This window comes from Lissotriton vulgaris, unplaced genomic scaffold (genome assembly GCF_964263255.1).
Source record: "Lissotriton vulgaris unplaced genomic scaffold, aLisVul1.2 SCAFFOLD_1029, whole genome shotgun sequence".
NCBI lineage: Eukaryota > Metazoa > Chordata > Amphibia > Caudata > Salamandridae > Lissotriton > Lissotriton vulgaris.
In genome coordinates, this window is record NW_028240638.1 from 579,391 (window position 1) to 593,703 (window position 14,313).

Consider the following 14,313-nt stretch of genomic DNA (forward strand, 5'->3'; position numbering starts at 1 on the left):
GTGCATAAGCCAGCCCAAACCGGTTCTGGGGCTTTCCAGCCCCAGTCCTGGCGAGGAGCTGGACAAAGGAGAGGGGGTGTAACCACCCCCCTTCCTGGTCCCACCCATAGGGGAGGGACCTAGCAGGAGATCCACCCCTCAGATGGGAATAAGAGGGGGAGCAGTGCCATTGCACAGTAGATCATCCCGAAATCAACTTAAAACTAAGAAGACGACTGGACTTCGACATTCTGCTGCACAGAAGACTGAAGAAGAATCTCCCTTGTGGCCTAGGAGTGGCCACCCTGTGAACACAGGTACCAACCAGCAACTCGACGTCTGCTTTGCCGCCGCCTCCCGCCGGAGCCCGAGCCCAGAGCCCAACAAGAACCAGATTCCCAGACCTCTCAGAGCCCGATCCACAGTCCCTGCAAAGAAGGGACCCGTGGAGGCACCGAGTGACGTGGGACCGGACCTCTTGGAAGACACTCGAAAAGCTGACTGCGCAGCTTCTGAGGCATCCTCGACGTTGTGCTTTGGGTACTGAGAACCCCCACCACCGAGCAGCCCTTGCACCGAAGATCAGCCCTCCAGCATCTCCACGATCTGCGTGGGGGCCCTTTTGCATTGTGCCACTCGACGCGCCATCCCGGCCACTAGCCACGTGGTCAGCGGCCATCTTGGCGACGAACCCGAAGATTTACACAGCAGGTCTGGTTGCTCCAGACCTACCCAAGCTCCTGTGAAAAGGAGCACCCGCTCTGACCTTGCTGGTCCGAGTGAACAGCATCTTTCAACTTCTGCCTGGCTTGCCTTTGCCAAGGCCTGTTTGCTTCGATCAAGGTGCCGACACCGCCAACAGCGAGAAGCCTGCGTGGGACAGCTCGTGACCGACTCCTGGACGTCCTCGACCCCGGGTATCCACGTGGCTGCAGAAAGAAGCTACCCGACAACGCCTGTTTGCACCCGACATCGCCTGGTTCCAATCTGGTTCCACGGTAGTCACTGGCTAGTGACTTTGAACATTGTCCCCTCTGCTTTCAGGTCTTCACATCTTCAGATCCACCCTTGGATCCACCGGAACTCTTCTCATCGAGCCGCCTGCAGCATCTTCAGCTCCAAGCACCATCGACCAGCGTGACGAAACCCGACACTACTTCGACCCTGTGCACCCGCTTCCTGTGGGTGAGGTAACTCAGCTCCGCCGGTGCTCCTGCACTGGTACACATCCCAAGGGCCTGTGTTTTAAGTTTCAGCTCCGTAGGTCACTCGGAAGGTTCCTAACTTTCTAACTTTGTACTTTTTACGCACCATAGACTTTACATTGGAAAGTGCGTGCACTTTGAACACTGCACCTGAGTCCCGTGGGCCTCTCCCGACTTAGTTAACTCCAGTCTCGAATAGCTCCAGCGATTCCCAAGGCCCTAGGCCTCTTCACTTTCCTATTGGTATCTCTTATACCACTTTCTTAGTATATGGTTTAGGTGGCCCCTAGGGCTCATCCATATTGTGCAACTTTTGTGTATTTTAAACTGTCTTGTGATTTAACGCTTGTGCTTCTGTGCTCATAAAGAGTCCAGGGGATTTTATAGTTAATAAATCAATATATATTTTCAATATATATCTGTGTGGTGTCCCTTTCATTTGGTATTCAAGGGGGTTGTGTATGGTATAACAGCTGGCTTCACATGCCTTTCAGAGTTTAGCCTAAGACTGCTTTGTCCACGTTACCACTAGGATAACTGGTCTACAAGGTTGAATTACAACCATCATCATAAGGGTTGCTTGGCATGGTACAAAGTGATCACTAAGAATTAGTGAGCATTATATACCAGGCCAACTTCTCACATTGGTGGCAGCGGTGGGATCTGAGCTTGCTGTTGTTTTACCATTACAATCTTTGAGATTATCATTTGAAAGATCATACAGGTACCTGCTAGGTACATATAAAACAAGACTAGTATACTTAAGTTCTACTGAACTTAGTTGTTGTAGAGCAAAGGGAGTAGCACACCCTAGCTACAACTACTAGATAGGTTTAGTAGGTAAACACCAGTGTAGGTAGATTGCAACACATCCACCCACACTAGAGCAATGTCTGGAGCAGAGGGTTCCACTGGGAATGTCTCTGTTGAGAGTGACCCTCCAAGGGCACCATCCAAATTTGCTATTTTTTCCTTTAAGGAATTAAGACAGCTTTGTGTCTTAAGGGGTCTGAAGACAGGGCCTTCCCCTACTACAGACCACCTAAGAGAGCTCTTAGACCAGTCTGAGACTCTAAAGCCCTCTAAGGCAAACCCCACAGGGAATGCTGAAGGAGGCCATCCTTCAGAGGATGACACTGTAGACACCCCTGCCCCTATCATCCTGGTAGATGAGGAAGCCTCCACCACTGGAGCTCCTCAGGTAGATGAGGAGGAAGAGGAAGAGGAAGAAGAGGAGGAGGTGGAAAGCAGTGAGTCAGATGATGACAGAGGTAGTCAGGTGCTGGTCAGTAGACTGAACCAGGCTAACTTAAGCCTATTTGGGACTGAATCAGGTAACAACCCATTCAGACCCCCAGGTGGACTTAACCAGAAGCCTAGGAGGAGAAGGACTCACTCAGGTGACTCTGACAAATCCCATGCTTCTAGAGGCTCTCATGGTCACTCCAGAAAGGAGATTACTAGCCCTCAGAGAAGGGAACATGAGGCCAAGATGAGAGAGGCTGAGCTTAGGATTCAGAGGCAAGAATTAGAGGTTGCCCTGGCCAAGGAGAAACTTGCTAGAGCAAGACAGCCTAGAGAGAGTGGATTAGGATCCACTGGTGGCAGCACTATCCAGAAGGATAAAGACAGGTCCTTTGATACAAGAAACCTGAGTAAGATTGTGCCCCCCTACAAAGCTGGGGATGATATCCACAAATGGATGACTGCACTTGAGAGAGCCTGCATGGTACAGCAGATCCCTCAGGAGCAGTGGGCAGCAATCTTGTGGCTCTCCTTTGAAGGTAGAGGCAGAGACAGACTCCTCACAGTTAGTGATGAGGATTCTAGAAACTACATGGTCCTGAAGAGTGCTCTGATTGATGGGTTAGGCTTAACCACTGAACAGTACAGGTTAATGTTCAGAGATACCCAGAAGACACTGACTCAGGACTGGTCTGAATTTGTTGAATGTGCCACTAAGGCTCTGGAGGGCTGGTTGCTGGGAAGTAAGGTTACTGACTATACAGGATTGTATAATTTAATTATGAGAGAGCAAATCTTAAGTAATTGTCAAAATCAGCTTCTACATCAGCACCTGGTTGACTCTGATCTGACCTCCCCACAAGAATTGGGTAGGAGGGCAGACAAATGGGTCAGAACCAGGATCAGGCCTAAGAACCAGGGTGGTGACCAAAAGAAAGAGACTACCAAGCCTCAAGAGAAGGGTGGGGATAAAAGTAAGGAAAAGACTTCCCCAGGGCCCCAAAACTCCAAGAATGGGGGTGGGTCCCAAGACACTTCTACAACCCAGAAAAAGCCTTATTGTCATACCTGTAAACAGGTGGGGCATTACAAAACAGATAGCTGTTGTCCCAAGAATGGCAATAAAGAGAATATACCTCCAGGTAAGGCTCCAACACCTCCTGTCACTGTTAGCAGTGGTCCCCCAGGTGGTGGGAGCACCCCCAAGAATTTGGGTGGGTTTACTTTTGGAGGACAGGTGGACTCTGGCCTATCCAGGTCCCCTAACTCAGATACTCTTGTCTATGAGACTGGCATGGGGTTTGCCAATTTCACTGCTTGCCCAAACACTTTGAGCAAGTATAGACAGGAGCCCCTCATCAATGGCTTGAAAGTTGAGGCCTTCAGAGACACAGGGGCTAGCATCACCATGGTGGCTGAATGTCTAGTCCCCTCAAGGCAACTTTTACCTGATGCCAGATATCAGGTGACAAACATTGATGGCATAGAAACCAATCATCCCATGGCAGTAGTCAATCTTAGCTGGGGAGGTGTCACTGGCCCAAAGAGAGTGGCAGTGTCAGCAAACTTGCCTGTAGATTGCCTACTGGGTAATGATTTGGAAATCTCAGCCTGGGCTGAGGTTGAACAGCAAACCCATTCTAGAATGGTAAATCTCCATGGAAAGGTTAGTGGGGCTGTGATGGCTACAGCCCCAATCCAAGATGTCCTTCCTGAAAAGGTTGGGAGGGCTGAGCAAACCTCAGCCCCATCTTTAGATAACCTCCCTCCTGAAAAGAGTAGCAGGGCTGTACTAGTAACAGCCCATACCCAAACTGAGTCTCCTCCTGAAAAGGTTGGTGGGGCTGTGATGGCCACAGCCCAAACTCAAACTGATACATGGGTAGTGAAGCCTGAAATGATGGATCACTCCACCCAAACAGAGAGCATTGAGGAGGAAGAGAAATCTCCCTCCCACCAGACTTTAGGAAAGGATCAGCCTCCTCAGGGAACTGATCTTACCCCTGATGAAGGAACTGTCCCAGAGGTTGTTAGGCCTGGCCTGACAGAGCCTCTGAGGGCAGTGGACCCTTCTCAGGAGGGACCCAGTCTGGAGCAGGTAACCTGCCCCTCTCTACCTTGCCTTACTCAGCCCAGGGCTGCAGAGGACAAGAAGGACAGTGAGACCCAAAGGGCCCCCTGTCAAATAAAGCACCCCCATCAGCAGATTAGGGGCACCGAAACTAGTAGCCCTAGTGAGGTGCAAGCTTTAAAAACTCCTGAGTGATCCCCCTTAAAAGTAGTTAGGGACCTCCCCCAGATGGATATTGTTGGGCACAGCCAAACCTGGGACCCTAAGGGCCCAAACCTGACCTGTCCCTCCAGTAAGCCAAACAGAGGGACCCAGCCTCCAGCTTTAGGTAGCCAGAGGTTGACCCTGAGAGCACAGTGCAACTCAGTCAGAGAAAGAAAGGCACACATGGTGGAGAGTGATTGGAGGAAGCTGAGCCCTACAGAGGAAACTCACTTCAGTACTCCATCTCAACACCAGCCTTTGACTTTGCAAAGACACACCACAGGTAGAGATTCCCTATGGTGGAGACCCTCCGATACCCTTAGGGTGAGGGATTGCTTAGTGGACCATGAGACAGGGGGTTACCAAGCCAGAGCTTGTACTTCCTTATATGGCCACTTAGGCAATATAGGCTTACCTGGTCAAGGATAGCCTTATCTCCTTTCGTTTGGGGGGGGTTATGTAGGAAGGTGGATATCTGACTATGGTTACCCCCAAACTTTTTGCCTGGTGTTTAGCTGGTTTTTGACTTAGTTGGCCTGGGATCCTGCTATTCAGGGCCCCAGGCTGATTGCTCTCTCCTTAAAATGGACTCCATGTACCTTAGGTGCATAACACAATTGGAATTGGTTCACCTTGTAGGCCCCTGTAACAGTGTACCATAGGTACCCAGGGCATAGGTGTAGCCAAGGCCTGCCAGGGGCTGCAGCATGTATTGTGCCACCCCTGGCCTGGCCTCCATATTTGACACAACTGGCTGATCACTCAGCTGGGGTAAGTTGGTGTAATCACCTCTTACTTAGGTACAGTATGTCTGTGCCTAACCCTAAACTGGACACATATGTTCCTATCAGCCACTCCTATGGAAGGCCTCATCATTCCTGGAGGCAGAGTGCTTGGAAATATGTGAGATGGTGCTCTAGCATGAGCTGAGCCTGTCTGCAGCTGTCGGGAACCACTCCCTAAGCTGTTCCGGGATATTGCCATACCATATACTCTTAAGTGCATTATAATCCTCGCGGTTAAATGCTATCTTTGGTTTGGCTTTATCAAAACATGTCGAGTAAGGTGTCATACGAATTGGAATACTATCCCCTCGCCAGTTCTGGCGACGGGGATAGCATTCCACCCTTCTAGAGGGACACGACATGTGTGTAGCCTTAACCCTGGTTAAAGTTAAACAGAGCCTCAGCATCACAAAATGGATGCTGCCACCACAGACACATGTCTGACCTCCTGCTGCTGGGAGTCCTTCCAGCGAGGAGGGCCTGGACAAAGGGTTTCCTGCCTGGGGAGGTGCGAGCACCACCCCAGACAGGGTTTTGTGTATTGGGTAGGACAGGGCTGAATAGATTGAGACATGCCTGGGGCACACAAGGTGTCCCTGTGCATAAGCCAGCCCAAACCGGTTCTGGGGCTTTCCAGCCCCAGTCCTGGCGAGGAGCTGGACAAAGGAGAGGGGGTGTAACCACCCCCCTTCCTGGTCCCACCCATAGGGGAGGGACCTAGCAGGAGATCCACCCCTCAGATGGGAATAAGAGGGGGAGCAGTGCCATTGCACAGTAGATCATCCCGAAATCAACTTAAAACTAAGAAGACGACTGGACTTCGACATTCTGCTGCACAGAAGACTGAAGAAGAATCTCCCTTGTGGCCTAGGAGTGGCCACCCTGTGAACACAGGTACCAACCAGCAACTCGACGTCTGCTTTGCCGCCGCCTCCCGCCGGAGCCCGAGCCCAGAGCCCGACAAGAACCAGATTCCCAGACCTCTCAGAGCCCGATCCACAGTCCCTGCAAAGAAGGGACCCGTGGAGGCACCGAGTGACGTGGGACCGGACCTCTTGGAAGACACTCGAAAAGCTGACTGCGCAGCTTCTGAGGCATCCTCGACGTTGTGCTTTGGGTACTGAGAACCCCCACCACCGAGCAGCCCTTGCACCGAAGATCAGCCCTCCAGCATCTCCACGATCTGCGTGGGGGCCCTTTTGCATTGTGCCACTCGACGCGCCATCCCGGCCACTAGCCACGTGGTCAGCGGCCATCTTGGCGACGAACCCGAAGATTTACACAGCAGGTCTGGTTGCTCCAGACCTACCCAAGCTCCTGTGAAAAGGAGCACCCGCTCTGACCTTGCTGGTCCGAGTGAACAGCATCTTTCAACTTCTGCCTGGCTTGCCTTTGCCAAGGCCTGTTTGCTCCGATCAAGGTGCCGACACCGCCAACAGCGAGAAGCCTGCGTGGGACAGCTCGTGACCGACTCCTGGACGTCCTCGACCCCGGGTATCCACGTGGCTGCAGAAAGAAGCTACCCGACAACGCCTGTTTGCACCCGACATCGCCTGGTTCCAATCTGGTTCCACGGTAGTCACTGGCTAGTGACTTTGAACATTGTCCCCTCTGCTTTCAGGTCTTCACATCTTCAGATCCACCCTTGGATCCACCGGAACTCTTCTCATCGAGCCGCCTGCAGCATCTTCAGCTCCAAGCACCATCGACCAGCGTGACGAAACCCGACACTACTTCGACCCTGTGCACCCGCTTCCTGTGGGTGAGGTAACTCAGCTCCGCCGGTGCTCCTGCACTGGTACACATCCCAAGGGCCTGTGTTTTAAGTTTCAGCTCCGTAGGTCACTCGGAAGGTTCCTAACTTTCTAACTTTGTACTTTTTATGCACCATAGACTTTACATTGGAAAGTGCGTGCACTTTGAACACTGCACCCGAGTCCCGTGGGCCTCTCCCAACTTAGTTAACTCCAGTCTCGAATAGCTCCAGCGATTCCCAAGGCCCTAGGCCTCTTCACTTTCCTATTGGTATCTCTTATACCACTTTCTTAGTATATGGTTTAGGTGGCCCCTAGGGCTCATCCATATTGTGCAACTTTTGTGTATTTTAAACTGTCTTGTGATTTAACGCTTGTGCTTCTGTGCTCATAAAGAGTCCAGGGGATTTTATAGTTAATAAATCAATATATATTTTCAATATATATCTGTGTGGTGTCCCTTTCATTTGGTATTCAAGGGGGTTGTGTATGGTATAACAGCTGGCTTCACATGCCTTTCAGAGTTTAGCCTAAGACTGCTTTGTCCACGTTACCACTAGGATAACTGGTCTACAAGGTTGAATTACAACCATCATCATAAGGGTTGCTTGGCATGGTACAAAGTGATCACTAAGAATTAGTGAGCATTATATACCAGGCCAACTTCTCGCACCGGCCCATTTAAAGCACTGGAAAAAGGAATGCGGAAGGAGGGGAAGATGTGGCCTGGGGGAGAGATTCCGCTGCCGTAGTAAGGACCGGCCGGTATAAGCAGGCTGAACAGGGCTTCACTTCTGCAGCATCCAAAAACCAAACTCACAATAAGAGCATCAAAAAGTCGATGAGATTGTGATGAAATGTCCACTTGCTATTTCCAGAATGAGGGATGCATTCGCATGAGATACATCCTAAGGTGCTGTGTTCTGCACAGCTGGCGAAGGACACTTTGCTGCTGCGAGCCCCCACCAGCCAGGGGCCCACGTGCCTTGTGTGTTGAAACGTTCGTTCATATTTGGTTTCTGTGTTAACAAGTAAGTTGCTCTGGCTTTGAGACTCTGGCTGGCGAAACCCCAGCTGTGCTTGTGAGCAATGACAGTGAAAGGTTTGTGGGAAAGGAATGAGGCAGGGGGAGTGCAACCTGAAAAGAGCACAACACAGTGCTTCTGTGCAGCAGCATTAAGAATCCCTCTGATTCCGATGAATACACCAAGTCTGGAATTAGATACAGACGCTGGTCTGACTCGAGGTACAGAAGACACGTATTTACAGGCGCATAAATTAGTAATCGGGCCTGACGTCCAAGATGCAGGCACAGACCTCCCTTCTGGGCAGTTTCCATGCTTCATCGTAACAATTCATCACATGCGTCCAGCTGCTCTGTTTCCTCAATAACTTTTCCATCTCTCCTGGGCGATGTGACCCCTTTCCGAGCCCCTCGGGGGTGTAAAAGATGACCTGGTAACATACTCTATTCTCCTCCGCGGTGTTGAAGCTCCCCGGGGCGCTCACACTCTCCGCGCCAAGGATGGCCCTCAGTTTGTCCCTGCCACCCTGGAGAGCTTTCTTGTCCTTTGGGCTCTTCTTCAGATCGATGTAAAACCCGAGTTTTGTCCGTCTGTCGCCGATGGCCAGGTCCACGCGCTGCCCCCGCGTGGCAGCGGACGCATCTACTTCCGGGTCAGGCCCGCTCACCCGGCCTGCAGGAGTGTGTGTTTCAGAGACATGAACTTCCGGTGCAGCAGTGTTTCCACTACCTGTAGACAGCTGAACTCGCGGGTTCCTGCGCACTTGCACTTCCGGGTCAGCCGCTCTGCCGGAATGTTTTTCAGCCGCTGTGAACTCTGCCAGGTACGCGCTCCGGATCCGGACTCGGTCCCAGTGCCGGCCCCCCAGCAGGCCCTTCATCTCTTGGAAGAGGCTGAAGCTCAGGGTGGTCTCGTCGGCGAAGAAGGCCGCCAGCTTCTCCTCGCGCAGGATCGCCCTCTGCACGATGCCCACCACCTTCCAGTAGTCACTGCCCAGCCATGTTGTATTGTGCTTCAGTAGCCTCTGCGCCAGGGCCCCCAGCACGCCGGGGGGCAGCAGGTCGCAGCCACAGGTCTTGGAGAGCTGGCAGGCCACCTCCTGGGGGTCTCTGGAGGCCGCCAAGTTGCCGCTCTCCTGCAATTTATTGACGCACCACTGCACCCCGTCACACACCGGCCCCTCGTCCTCGTCCACGTCCGTGGGCAGGTCGTCCTCCCGCAGGCGCTGCAGCAGCCGCTCGCAGGCCTCCTCCAGGACCCTCCTCACGTACACCCGCGCACCAAGGTCGTGGGCGGGCATCAGGGGGGCCGCCGCAGCCATCCTGGGGGTCCAGCAGTCTTAGTTTGCAGAGAGAGGCGCCTTCAGCTGAGCAGGAAGCCTGAGGAATGCGAGAGCAGCTCTGCCTCAGCAGGCTCTGACCCAGGCTGGGCGTCGCCCTCAGAGGCAGGGTGGGGCAGGGTTCATCCAGCCTGTAGCTGGGCCACTCCCCTGCAGCTTTACAAAAGAAGCATTTGCAATGCAACAGCTCCCGCATTTACGCCAGTTGAAGCTTTTGGCATTCGAAATGACAATGCCTTTTATTTATGTTTTGGTTTTGAAACATGAATAAAAGGCATTGTGATTTACAATGTCAATAGCTGAAACTGGCGTAAATGCGAGAGCTGTTGCATTGCAAATGCTTGTTATAAGGAAGCCAATAAGAAATATATTGTTCTTCCCAGTGTTTGGGAACATATGCATTCAGCCTTCTCTTGTCATTACAGACTGATGGATGTGCTGAACAATTATTTGGGTAAGCTGTGCTCTTTACTTTGCAGAGGAAAGAAAATCCGGGGATGGACGAATGATTAACCCATGGTGACACATCAGATATGGGCCTGCCTTGCCCCGGTTGTGCGTGGACAGGAAGAGAGTTTTATACACAATCTTTATGGCGGTTAAATAACTACTGCTGCTTCTGCTTTCATTGAATTTCGAAGCCTGGAATTCCCTTAATGAGTGGGAAGAATGGCAAGCTAACCGTCTTAATAATATATATATGACTTTTTTACAAAGCTATGTATTCCAATGACTCCCAGCTTCCAAAGACTTTTGTGGGATTCTACAATATACAAATATAAAACCTCCATGTGTAAAACAATGCATCGAGCATTCTACGGAAGGGAAGGTGGGTGGGTGGGGCGAGATGTGTATGTGCCCGTAGGCCTATCCAAACCAGAGCTAGGCCCCTGCGTGCTCTGGCTTCCTCTAGCCTAGCGCCTTGATGTGTATGCGCCCCGTAGGCCTATCCAAACCAGAGCTAGGCCCCTGCGTGCTCTGGCTTCGTCTAGCCTAGCGCCTTGATATGTATGCGCCCCGTAGGCCTATCCAAACCAGAGCGAGGCCGCTGCGTGCTCTCTCTTCGTCTAGCGCCTAGATATGTATGCGCCCCGTAGGCCTATCCAAACCAGAGCGAGGCCCCTGCGTGCCCTCTCTTCGTCTAGCGCCTAGATGTGTATGCGCCCCGTAGGCCTATCCAAACAATAGCGAGGCCCCTGCGCGCTCTCTTCGTCTAGCGCCTAGATGTGTATGCGCCCGTAGGCCTATCCAAACCAGAGCAAGGACCCTGCGTGCCCTCTCTTCGTCTAGCGCCTAGATGTGTATGCGCCCCGTAGGCCTATCCAAACCATAGCAAGGCCCCTGCGTGCTCTCTCTTCGTCTAGCGCCTAGATGTGTATGCGCCCCGTAGGCCTATCCAAATCAGAGCGAGGCCCCTGCGTGCTCTCTCTTCATCTAGCGCCTAGATATGTATGCGCCTCATAGGCCTATCCAAACCAGAGCTAGGCCCCTGCATGCTCTGGCTTCGTCTAGCGCCTAGATGTGTATGCGCCCCGTAGGCCTATCCAAATCAGAGCGAGGCCCCTGCGTGCTCTCTCTTCATCTAGCGCCTAGATATGTATGCGCCTCATAGGCCTATCCAAACCAGAGCTAGGCCCCTGCGTGCTCTCTCTTCGTCTAGCGCCTAGATGTGTATGCCCCCCCATAGGCTTATCCAAACCATAGCGAGGCCCCTGCGCGCTCTCTTCGTCTAGCGCCTAGATGTGTATGTGCCCCGTAGGCCTATCCAAAGCAGAGCGAGGCCCCTGCGTGCTCTCTCTTCGTCTAGCGCCTAGATGTGTATGCCCCCTCTAGGCCTATCCAGATCAGAGCTAGGCTCCTGCGTGCTCTCTCTTCGTCTAGCGCCTAGATGTGCATGCGCCCCGTTGGTCTATCCAAAGCAGAGCGAGGCCCCTGCGTGCTCTCTCTTCCTCTAGCGCCTAGATGTGTCTGAGCCCCCTAGGCCTATCCAAATCAGAGCTAGGCCCCTGCGAGCTCTCTCTTTGTCTAGCGCCTAGATGTGTATGCCCCCCCTAGGCCTATCCAGATCAGAGCTAGGCCCCTGCGTGCTCTCTCTTCGTCTAGCGCCTAGATGTGTATGCGCCCCGTAGGCCTATCCAAACCAGAGCGAGGCCCCTGCATGCTCTTTCTTCGTCTAGCGCCTAGATGTGTATGCGCCCCGTAGGCCTATCCAAATCAGAGCGAGGCCCCTGCGTGCCCTCTCTTCATCTAGCGCCTAGATGTGTATGCGCCCCGTAGGCCTATCCGAATCAGAGCGAGGCCCCTGCGTGCCCTCTCTTCGTTCTAGCGTCTAGATGTGTATGCGCCCCGTAGGTCTATCCAAATCAGAGCGAGGCCCCTGCGTGCCCTCTCTTCGTCTAGCGCCTAGATGTGTATGCGCCCCGTAGGCCTATTCCAATCAGAGCTAGGCCCCTGCGTGCTCTCTCTTCGTCTAGCGCCTAGATGTGTATGCGCCCCATAGGCCTATCCAAATCAGAGTGAGGCCCCTGCGTGCCCTCTCTTCGTCTAGCGCCTAGATGTGTATGCCCCCCTAGGCCTATCCAAACCAGAGCTAGGCCCCTGCGTGCTCTCTCTTCGTCTAGCGCCTAGATGTGTATGCCCCCCCATAGGCTTATCCAAACCATAGCGAGGCCCCTGCGCGCTCTCTTCGTCTAGCGCCTAGATGTGTATGCGCCCGTAGGCCTATCCAAACCAGAGCAAGGACCCTGCGTGCCCTCTCTTCGTCTAGCGCCTAGATGTGTATGCGCCCCGTAGGCCTATCCAAACCATAGCAAGGCCCCTGCGTGCTCTCTCTTCGTCTAGTGCCTAGATGTGTATGCGCCCCGTAGGCCTATCCAAATCAGAGCGAGGCCCCTGCGTGCTCTCTCTTCATCTAGCGCCTAGATATGTATGCGCCTCATAGGCCTATCCAAACCAGAGCTAGGCCCCTGCGTGCTCTGGCTTCGTCTAGCGCCTAGATGTGTATGCGCCCCCTAGGCCTATCCAAACTAGAGCTGGGCCCCTGCGTGCCCTCTCTTCGTCTAGCGCCTAGATGTGTATGCGCCCCGTAGGCCTATCCAAACCAGAGCGAGGCCCCTGCGTGCTCTCTCTTCGTCTAGCGCCTAGATGTGTATGTGCCCCGTAGGCCTATCCAAACCAGAGAGAGACCCCTGCGCGCTCTCTCTTCGTCTAGCGCCTAGATGTGTCAGCGCCCGCTAGGCTAATCCAAACCAGAGCGAGGCCCCTGCGTGCTCTCTATTCGTCTAGCGCCTAGATGTGTATGTGCCCCGTAGGCCTATCCAAACCAGAGCTAGGCCCCTGCGTGCTCTGGCTTTGTCTAGCGCCTAGATGTGTATGCCCCCCAAGGCCTGTCCAAATCAGAGCGAGGCCTCTGCGCGCTCTCTTCATCTAGCGCCTAGATGTGTATGCGCCCCGTAGGCCTATCCAAACCAGAGCTGGGCCCCTGCGTGCTCTCTCTTCGTCTAGCGCCTAGATATGTATGCGCCCCCATAGGCCTATCCAAACCAGAGCTGGGCCCCTGCGTGCCCTCTCTTCGTCTAGCGCCTAGATGTGTATGCGCCCCGTAGGCCTATCCAAACCAGAGCTAGGCCCCTGCGTGCTCTGGCTTCGTCTAGCGCCTAGATGTGTATGCCCCCCAAGGCCTGTCCAAACCAGAGCTAGGCCCATGCGTGCTCTCTCTTCGTCTAGCGCCTAGATGTGTATGCGCCTCGTAGGCCTATCCAAACCAGAGCGAGGCCCCTGCGTGCTCGCTCTTCGTCTAGCGCCTAGATGTGTATGCGCCCCGTAGGCCTATCCAAATCAGAGCGAGGCCTCTGCGCGCTCTCTTCATCTAGCGCCTAGATGTGTATGCGCCTCGTAGGCCTATCCAAACCAGAGCTGGGCCCCTGCGTGCTCTCTCTTCGTCTAGCGCCTAGATATGTATGCGCCCCCATAGGCCTATCCAAACCAGAGCTGGGCCCCTGCGTGCCCTCTCTTCGTCTAGCGCCTAGATGTGTATGCACCCCGTAGGCCTATCCAAACCAGAGCGAGGCCCTTGCGTGCTCTCTCTTCGTCTAGCGCCTACATGTGTATGCGCCCCCATAGGCCTATCCAAACCAGAGCTGGGCCCCTGCGTGCCCTCTCTTCGTCTAGCGCCAAGATGTGTATGCGCCCCGTAGGCCTATCCAAACCAGAGCTGGGCCCCTGTGTGCTCTCTCTTCGTCTAGCGCGTAGATGTGTATGTGCCCCCCTAGGCCTATCCAGATCAGAGCTAGGCTCCTGCGTGCTCTCTCTTCGTCTAGCGCCTAGATGTGTATGCGCCCCCTAGGCCTATCCAAACCAGAGCTAGGCCCCTGCGTGCTCTCTCTTCGTCTAGCGCCTTGATTTGTATGCTCCGACGAGGCCTATCCAAACCATAGCGAGGCCCCTGCGTGCTCTCTCCTCGTCTAGTGCCTAGATGTGTATGTGCCCCGCAGGCCTATCCAAACCAGAGCAAGGCCCCTGCGTGACCTCTCTTCGTCTAGCGTGTAGATGTGTATGCCCCCCCTAGGCCTATCCAGATCAGAGCTAGGCCCCTGCGTGCTCTCTCTTCGTCTAGCGCCTAGATGTGTATGTGCCCCGTAGGCCTATCCAAACCAGAGCAAGGCCCCTGCGTGCCCTCTCTTCGTCTAGCGCCTAGATGTGTATGC

At 53.6% G+C, this 14,313-nt stretch overlaps 1 protein-coding gene across 1 annotated transcript; it reads right to left on the minus strand.

Annotated features, from left to right (window-relative positions):
- Window positions 1–8,521: 8,521 nt before the first annotated feature.
- LOC147672922 (uncharacterized) lies at window positions 8,522–9,589 on the minus strand. The gene has a single exon (XM_086947920.1). It carries the CDS (start codon window positions 9,587–9,589, stop codon window positions 8,522–8,524), a length of 1,068 nt encoding a protein of 355 aa, XP_086804046.1.
- Between the last annotated feature and the right edge of the window lie 4,724 nt (window positions 9,590–14,313).

Coding starts and splice junctions, on each gene's coding strand:
- LOC147672922 (XM_086947920.1), bottom strand. CDS start 9,589: ATGGCTGCGGCGGCCCCCCTGATGCCCGCCCACGACCTTGGTGCGCGG.